The sequence below is a fragment of the Chaetura pelagica genome, unplaced genomic scaffold (assembly GCF_000747805.2).
Source record: "Chaetura pelagica isolate M959 unplaced genomic scaffold, ChaPel_1.0 scaffold42, whole genome shotgun sequence".
NCBI lineage: Eukaryota > Metazoa > Chordata > Aves > Apodiformes > Apodidae > Chaetura > Chaetura pelagica.
In genome coordinates, this window is record NW_009952575.1 from 266,659 (window position 1) to 276,253 (window position 9,595).

Below are 9,595 nucleotides of genomic sequence, written 5' to 3' on the forward strand. Positions count from 1 at the left end.
TTCCCCCCCCCCCCCCCCCCCCCCCCGCCCCAGTTTGGTGTCTTTCCCCTTTTGATTACAATGTTGACAGAAATGTTTTGGTCTGACATTTTGGTGATACCTACTGTGTTCTCTAGCAGGTCCTACTTTGGAATACATCCCTCATGGCCAACTTGCAAACCCCCATTTAACTTCAAATTTGAGAACACTGAAATTGGAGCAGGACATTGTGCCTGCTCAGGAGGAGAGGAAGACTCCTCTGGTGGAAGCTGTTCGGGGAAGGAAGTCCTTTTCTTCTCAAGACAAAACTCTTGCTCCAATTAACCTGACAGATGACCAGCTTGCCTCTGGCCTCTATGGTAATAACTGGCTCACATTCACCTTTCATTGTACTGATTGAGTTTGAATAGGAAATACAGTTAAAGGAGGTTTTTCAGTGTTCTCAGCATTGTGAAAGCAGGGAAAGATGTGGCAGCAGGGAAAGATGTGACAGCAGGGAAAGCTGCAATGTCAGGCTAGATATTTCTGCAGACAGAGGTTAATTTTTAAATGGCAGATTGCAGCGCATCGGTGAAATGCCATTAGTTTCTTCATAATAAAAACCTATTGAGAGAGAAAGGGAGAATTTCACATTTCTATGAATGTTGTATCTCTCCTATGCTTAGAAATTGGTTTTAAAAGTAGTTTCAGTGAATACTAAAATCTAAAAGTCCAACCTTGATTTAACATCCCCACCCTGTTGAATAGATTATTGTTAAATGTGCTGTATGTACTAAAGCAATAGCTCTGGCAGTGAGCTGCTGTCATCTGACAACAAGAATCAACATTTTCTTAACAGAGCAGTGTAAACCATTTCAATGTTAGAGGTCTTTCACAAATAACAAAGAAAAAAAAACCCCAAAGCATGTCTTTTCTTAAAGTTTCCTAAAGCATATTAGCAGTATGTTGGAAGGTCGGGAAATTAGGCTGAACTATTTTTCTGTTTCCTGAGTTATTTTTGTGATTGTTCTTCAGTATTTCCAATATGCACCTCACACCATGACTGTATGTATTAAAAGACTGGAAAGCCCAGCTTCAGTTGATAAATATAACAGAAGCTGTTTGCTTTCAAAAATTGTCTAAAGCTGCTGCAGTGAAAGTGGGCTACAGAATTGTACTGATTTTTGTCTCTGTTTTCAACAGTATGTACTAATAATGAAAACACACTCAAATCTATAATGAAGAAAAGGGACGGGAAGAAGGATTTGAGCAACACCAAGAAAAACCTGCAGTTTGTCGGCATTAATGGCGGGTAAGAAACCTGTCTCCAAGAAATTGTAGCCATTGTAGCACTTTCACAATGGGAAGGAAAGGAGGAACCCAGGAGTACATGCATAGCTTTAGCCTGTCTTTTAGGCTGAGGTGCATCTTTTGAATTTAAGGTTCAGAGGGAAAAATGCAACAGCTCAGCTCATCTCAATCCTCTGTGAACCTTTTGTGCTTGCAAGTAACACATGGCATGAGTCTCAAGTACCTGCAGATTAGATTCCTACCAAATTTAACAAGGGAAAATGGAACAAAATAAAAGATCCATGGGAACATTTCTTAGGCAATATTTTAATAAGGAAAAATCTATATGCCCGTGGCACCTGACAAATGCAGCATTGTGCTATTGAACTTCACAGCAAGAGATGGCATTACCTAAGAATTAACTTTTCTGTCTTTGCACTGGATAAATGCAGAAACTTTGCTACAATGATACAGAAAACAGAATGGAAAATGACCTTTTAAAATATTACTTACCTTTACAGAATATTGCAAATAACTTTAAAAATGGTTTCACCAAATCGTTTTTATAGAGCTTTTCTAGCCCTTTCCTCAGATTAGTTTTTCAATGTTAGTACAAATGCCTTGTGCAATATATAGCCTAAATATCACAGTTACTTCATTCCTTACATATTGACTAAAAGTATTATTACTTACAGTGGGGGAAAGTTGTCACTTAAAAATCACTGTTATACTTTGGAAGAATAGTCTTAGTGCATTAACTTGTCAGCTGCTGATGTTGGTGAAGTAAGACAATTAATTAGAATCAGCATTATAATTGTTCAAATAATTTAAATTCCACCTTAAATGTAAAAAATACTTTGGATTGTCACAGGTTAAAAAAACAAAACTAAATTGTGGCTCTTGAATGGCACTGAGCAAACAGCCCCCCTGCCTGTTCTGCCCCCAGGTATGAGACGACGTCCAGTGATGACTCCAGCTCCGAGGAGAGCTCCTCCTCAGATTCAGAGGAGGACTGTGAAGACCAAGAGTACCCCCACAACCGGCACACAGAGGAGGGGCAGCCTGTGGCCTGTGCTCCAGAGGTCTGCGGCATGGGTGCAGAGAAGGACAGCATCCCCCCAGAAAGCGAGGCTGAGGACGTGGAAATCAGAGAGAGGTAGGCTTGCTCACCCTCTCTCAAGCACCTCTGAGGGGGTTACCACTGCTGGGGGTTACCACTGTGCCTGTGCTGGTGGATCCAGCCCCATCTCTGCTTGACTGCTGCCCACCTCCCTCCTCCTCCAGTGGGTGAGGGTGTCTTATCCAGTGGCTGCCTCCAGTGGTTTTACATGATCCATTTATGGTGAAATCCAGGTGGCTCCCCCAAGCAGAGGCTCTCCCAGGTCACAAACTACACTCATATTGGAGCAAGCAATGTCTTGTTAACACCTTGGTTTGTAAAACAGTGAGTAAGTAAGCAAGCAAATGAGTCTTAAGCCATGCACACCAAGTCAGCAGCCTGCTGGGATTCCATCTTGCATTTGCACATTCCACAGCATTTCAGCTGTGGGTGATACTGCTCAGTAAGATGATGGGGTACATTAACAAAGAGGTCTTCCAATCCTGAGATCACATACTTCATATGAGATCATATAGTATCGTATACTTTAATATACTTTAAGACCACCGTCACACACCTGTTCAGTATTTCATGTCTAAGTTACTCTTCAAATTGCTGATAATGAGCAGCGTAAAGTAGTGTTTGATGGACGATGGGCAAGGCTTTTTGGTTTGTTTGTTTTGTTTAGCACATGGAAAGCAGTAGTGTGGAGAATTTTACTGATTCTTGATTAGTGAATGGACAAGAGGAAGAATTAACATAGACAGTGAAGGGATATTTCACAGTTAGATGTTTACAAGTGTGCTAGTTTGGAAAATTACGGAATAATAACAGTAAAAGAGCTAAGGCAAAATTATTGTCATGTTCCACTTGAGATATAGCTTATCATCAAACATATCTGTAGTTATTAATTGCTTAATAAAAGAGATGCAGAAATTAATAATTAAGAGCTATTTGTAGGCCTTTGAGCTATGAGTTTTGAAGTGCCCTGAGCTTTATTTATACAGTACTGTAGGATAGCCTCTTATTTTACAGGTGGCATAAAAAGGTGGGCAGTCTCTCAATGAATCTCTTTAATATATGTTCACCCTAGCAAGGATGATTGTGAAGAGGAGCAACAGGACAGCTTATATAGCTGTGTATGCTTTGGAGAATATTCTTTGCAAGCTGACTGTCCTGGAAATGCCCTTTGAGGGGAGGAGGGAGGGCACTTGGCCACTTGGGACCAAGCATGGTCCTTGCAATGGTGGAGCATTTCATTTCTCTGGAAGTGCTAGCAGCTGGCTTGTAACCCTGGAGGGCTAGAATGCCCACCTTACCCATGAGTGTGTTAGCCTCTCTGCTTTTTAGGAGAATTTTCCTAGAAAATTGCCATTCTCCTCTATGACAGGTTGTAGGCAAAGATGGTTGACCACAGCATGACATGCTGTGTGGCATGAGGCATTTTCAGCTGTTTTGAAATTTGTGATGGAAAAGCAAAGGAGTGAAAACATGAAGAGGGACTGGAATAAAAGAGAAAATTTGCAGAGTGGATGGGATGAGAAAAGATGGTTCCAGTGAATAGGAACCATTAGGGAGGCACCGCCTGTGCCCTTTGCCCCCAGCTAATTCCATTTCCCTCACAAGTATTGGCATTTCCTCTTGTTAATCAAGTAATCAAGCACAGAGTCTATATTACATGCTCTGCCGTTGTACTGCAGTAGGTGAGAATTGCCAACTAGAAGAGTTGCCGAATTTGAAGCACAGAAGCAATGGGTCACCTGCTCTCTGTTCCCATTGCTCCTCTGGGAGCATGTACATCTGGGAAGCACATTTTTCCTCCTCGTGGAAGTCCACAGCCCTGCCAGTGGCTCCACTCACCATGGGGGCAGTCCCTGCTGAGAAGAGCTGTCAGAGCACCTTCTGCATTGCAGCAGCTGATGGAAACTTTCATTCCCACACAGCTTTCAAGAAGGTAAATATTTCTGTGCTGAAACATCATGAGAAAAATTAAATGCACCATTTATTCTGTTGTCTTCCTCAGATATGAACTAAGTGAAAAGATGCTGTCTGCCTGTCATCTGCTGAGGAACAACATTGATGACCCGAAGGCATTGACCAACAAAGATGTGGTAAGTAATGTAGGGCAAAATTCTTCCTGAGCTACAACAGAAAAACATCAGGGAGAGTTAACTTCTGGTTTTGCAGGACCAGCCCTGCATTGGCTAGGCAGAAGAGGATTTAATATTGCCTGGAAGAGTCACAAAGTTCTTTTTCTATCAGGAGACTTTTGTCCAGAGAATGTACTTATGGTGTGCTGGGGTGTTGTCGTCCCAAGGCACAAACATAAAAATAGTAACATGAAAGCACAGTTTCAACACATCTGTGCATTCCCGTGTTATTTTTGTAAGCATTCATTGAGCACTGCTGTGGGCAGCTCTCAGGCCTCGCATTAAGCAACTGCACAGGGTGAGGAGCCTGTTTCTTCTCATGACAAAAGTTCTGAGTCTGCAGATGCTCTGCCTCCTTCTAAGCACAGGGATGCTCCCATCTTGCTTACTGCTCTGGTGGCTTTTATCAGTGCAGCAAGGGATATGGAGGATTCATTGTTAAAACTTCGTCTCAAGAAATAAGGTTGTATTTGCTTCATATAGGAATTGCCTATATACCCCATTTAGAAATTGCCTGTGCTACTTTGTGAGAGCAATCAGAAAGCAAAAGAACACTGCTTAGTGAGATGAAACTGAATGTTGCATTGATTAGAGTTGTGTGATGATGTAAAAGGCAACAATTCAGTGCCAGTCTCCCTTACTGTAGAGCATCTGCATCTTCTTATACACAATAATGTTGTCTGTAAGACACAGACAAATCTGTGTCCAATCTGACACTGGTGGTCATTGGAATGCTTTGAAAGGTTGTTTAATACAATTGTGATGGGTAGCTTTTAATCCTGTGTCCATCCTTCAGGAGTAGTTTAGGCTTTCAAACAACAAATGCTTCTAGTACCAGTTAGAGTTGAAAGTGTCAAAAATTGCATAAGCAGGTGATAATCTCTGCCTTGAAAGTGTAATTAGAATTTACATGTTTCTTTCTTGTGCTAAAAGTGCTTGCCAGCACAAGTTGCGCTTTGTAGCTGGAAATTGCGGACTAATCAGGTCTTGTTCTCTGTCTGCTGATAAAGAAATCCTGCCAAAAAAGGGTAAACTTCAGTACAGCTAAGAATCTGTATAAATTGTCCCAACCTCTTCCAACATACTCAGCTCTTGTAGCTGCTGTTTACACCAGGAATAGCTGCAGACTGCTCCCTTTAGGATGTGATGGATTACTTTAATTTTTTTTTAAAGTGTGCAATTTTGGTAATAATGTGTGTGACACTGTGGCTGTAAATAAAATTCTTAGTGGTGTTTTGCACTCAGTAGTGCCTAAAAAAAATTATTAAAATTATATTGTATCACTTTATGACCACTTTTGTGTTTCAGCTATGTATGTTCACCATGCTTATGGACTCTTAACTCAAATGGTTGGACCTTTAAAGTTTGTATTCTAGTAGTACTGATGTAAAATATTCTGTATATAGGTATGTGTAGTTACAGATACATATGTAGTGCTGACCTGTGCAGAATATTCTCCCTTTACCAGATATGAGCCCCTTCTGGAGCTACTGGTGCAGGTGCTTTTTTTATTCTAGAGGCTAGAGAAGCATGCTGAGTGTCTTATCTGCAAATTTGTCCATGAACCTACTGGCCACTTCGCAGGTAGGGTTTATGAGAGGAGACGGTCCTTTCAGGTTAGAGAAGTTGTCTCAGGAAGTCACAGCTCACAGCTTTGGCTCACAGCTAGATCTGCTCTACATATGTTGTTCCCAACAGACAGTTACCTGACCTAAGAGGCTCCTACCCCTCCACCCTCAGTTTGTACCGATAGGAAAGTTTATCCTGAATGTCTAGCCTGCATCTTCTCACTGCAGGTAAAATCCCTTAAAAGTACAGCCAGCCAGCCACCCTGCAGGTGAAGAACAGGTTCTTTTTTTTTTCCTCACTGCAGCAGCCTTTTGCACTGTGAAAATGTGACAGGTTTCCTTTCTCAAGCTGTTCTTTCTGCAGAGCATCTCCAGTCCTTTCTGTCTGTCCCATATGTCAGATTTCCTTGACCTAATTGTTCTCGCTGCTCACCTTTGAAAACATTTCAACCAAGTTTTTTGTGTTGTTCAGCGATCTGATCCGGTCAGTGTGGTCCAGCTGTTGCCTTTACAGTGCTAGACAAAGAGAAGGGGCTGTTACACATGCTATGCCAGCTGTAAATCTATTTATTCACCCAAAAACAGTATATGCCTTTCCCATTACAGCATGATGTTTTTGATACAGGTTCAGCTTGTGATCTTCTGTAATGCGCAGCTCTTCTCCTGCAGAACTGGTGTCCAGCCAGTTCTCCTGTGCTTTTATACATTTATTAATTCATGCCTCGGGATTGAACCTAATTGACTTAGCATGCTATTGTTTTAATTCCCTGAGAAATGTGCATTCCCGCTGCTCTGAGTCTTGGGTTCATCAATGATTTACAAACTGAGTTAAGTATTTCATCGCAATGCTCTTCTCCAAGCCTTTTTTCTGTTCACCAGTGGTTTATACTCATTAATTCTGGCAGGAATTTCATCCTAAACTTCTGTGCTCTCAGATGCAAACCATTCCTGAAAATTAGGTGAAAAGAGAGGAAGTAAAAAATTGGTGTTTTAAAGAAGGGTTAAGTCAGAGGGGGAGTTTTATCTTGTTTGTGAGCTGAATACTTTCTTCCCACATTTGACTAAAAAAGGCTTGACCTCCTGCATTGCTGACTTGTGGGATGGAAAATCCTTTAAATAGATTGCCCATATGTAAATTTTTCTATCTTGGTTTTGGCAGAGGTTTTGTTTAAATACCATCCAGCATGAGTGGTTTCGTGTCTCAAGTCAGAAGTCGGCTGTCCCTGAAATGGTTGGAGACTACATAACTACTTTTGAAGAGATTTCCCCTGCTGTCCTCAGACATATCATCAATATGGCAGATGGAAACGGAAACACAGCTCTGCATTACAGTGTCTCACATTCTAACTTTGAAATTGTAAAGCTTCTTCTGGATGCAAGTAGGTTGACTTGTTTGCATGTTATTTTTAATTATTTTGGTTTTTGCAATCCTCAGGAGTGAAATTCCTGATGAGTAAGAGTTTGGGTTTCCTCCAGCAGCAAATACAACTGTTAACAGTTACATGGTGACTCACTTGGGTAGTTTAGAATCGTTGTTTCTAGCACTGGCTTTGGAGGTGATGGTGGTAACTCTTAAAGAAGTTACAAAAATGCTCAAGGACATTATATACAGAGTTGACCCATGTTTGAGTCAGATAGGTAGATCCCCGACTCTTCTTCTGTTGTCCAAATTCAGCAGCACCTGACTCCAGTAGTTTTCTCTGGAGGGAGTGCAGCCTCAGTCAGAGGTAGGGTACTGGTGAAGAAACATGTATTCAGCTATAAAATTCCACATTAAACACTCAAACTAGTCTAGGTTTATCCTACTAGAGTGGTACAGAAGCTTCTTCTGGCCACCATCTTGACATGTTGGTGCTGCTGTCCTCAGAAACAGGCATTCTGCCATACAGGAGCATTTTCCTGGTCCATGAGCAATGTGATAATGCTTTGTTTGGTTGTTTTTGTTGTTGTGTCCTTCTCTTGATCCCCTTGCAACACAGACACAGTGAGGATAGCGGCAAAAGGGAGACTGTAGGGTGTCTGTTCCCCACATGCACTAAACCAGAAGGCAACCAGCAGATGTCACACGTTGAAACTGCTCCCAGGCAGGATGTGGTCTGTTTGAGCCTAGTTCTGCTCCATGATGGAAGTTTATTTCTCTAAACTAGTTACAATAGTCACAACTGTGTGTGAGGCTTAACTAGACCAACGACACATCTGGAGTGTAAGCCTAGCAATATTTATAAATCCAGAAGGGTAGCATCAGATAAACAAGGATATTAATGATAGAAATCTCAGCTCTGATAACCTACCGAGCACTTTGATATCTCTGGTCCTGTTTGAAGGCAGCAGTTTGGGAAGAGTGAGTCACGGTGGGGGAATGCAGGGAATGTCAGGAGCGCAGTGAACTGCAGCAGGCTGGCTCTGGGTATCTCAGGGTAGCATAGCACACTCATCTGTTGTTGGAAGTCAGCTGGAATTGTACAGTGGATTTGTAACAACTGTGAACTGCAACAACCACAATGTGTGTCAGGTGTGTCAGGTGTGCAGGAACACACTGCATGTGCCAGCAGCTTGGAGAATTGTAAATAGGCAGATTCCTTTAGGTTACAACAGTCTTTCTCTGGATTGTGTCTAAATGGTCACTAGAGTCAACTTTACAGTGTGATTGTATCACAGGCATATTCTTGGTGCGAGAACTCTGTGTGCTTTGGTGTCTGTGTGTTTGGTGGGAAGAGCAGATGGGGCAAGAGACTCCTCTGTATCCCCATGCGGTGTTACCAAGAGGACAAGCAGGAAAACAATTCTGCTTGTTAGCCATCTAGAAAAGGAGCTGAAATGTGACCTCGGAAAACACAGCTCTCCTGAAGAAGTCTTGTCAAGCTAGGAAAGCGTATTTTCCAGTAATTATTCATTACTTGTGAAATACTGCATGTAGCAGTGTCATGTTCTGTGGCTTCAGTGGCTTCTTAGAAGTGGCATCTGAAAATAAGGTTAAGCTACTGGTTATGAGATAGCACAAGTGTTGTCTATGGAACATGAAAAAAATGCGCATTTTCTTATATGTGCAGTTGTATCGCTTCTGCAGCATTCTTTTCACTTTAAAAAAGGAAGAAAAAAAATCCTTTGGCAATAAATCTGAAGAATTTCCTGGAAGATGTTTTGCTTGTTAAGATGTCTGTGGTGCATTTTAACCCCGAGTCTAGAGGCATTGTTTGTGTAAGCCTGACTTTTTGCTTTCCGATATGATGAGCTCACTGAAAGTCCTGCTGCCTCGTAAATAATCAGACCTGTTGTATTCCTGCAGAATTTTAGGCACAGAGACAGACTGGAGGTTAGACTTAAACAAAAAGGAGAACTGTCAGTTGCTGGCACCTATTGGAGAACTTGACTGTATTTGTTCCCAGAGTACTTTTGTACATAGTCAAATAGACTGTGTAGAGCTGGAAACAGTCTTTAATTGAAAGGTTTTTTCTGCAGCACTGAAACATGTCAAAGTGCACTTGCAGATTTTTAAAGTAACACCAATTACAGGAAAATGTTTGTGCTGA

The 9,595-nt window shown here is 41.6% G+C and overlaps 1 protein-coding gene across 1 annotated transcript in view; it reads left to right on the top strand.

The window, feature by feature from the left end:
• Positions 1–9,595, top strand: part of KANK1 (KN motif and ankyrin repeat domains 1) — a 30,759-nt gene that overhangs the window by 15,353 nt on the left and 5,811 nt on the right. The window contains exons 2-6 of the mRNA XM_009993613.1: positions 120–338; positions 1,162–1,270; positions 2,195–2,404; positions 4,371–4,458; positions 7,225–7,444. Of these exons, the coding sequence (XP_009991915.1) occupies positions 120–338; positions 1,162–1,270; positions 2,195–2,404; positions 4,371–4,458; positions 7,225–7,444 (846 nt within the window). The remainder of the gene's footprint in view (positions 1–119; positions 339–1,161; positions 1,271–2,194; positions 2,405–4,370; positions 4,459–7,224; positions 7,445–9,595) is intronic.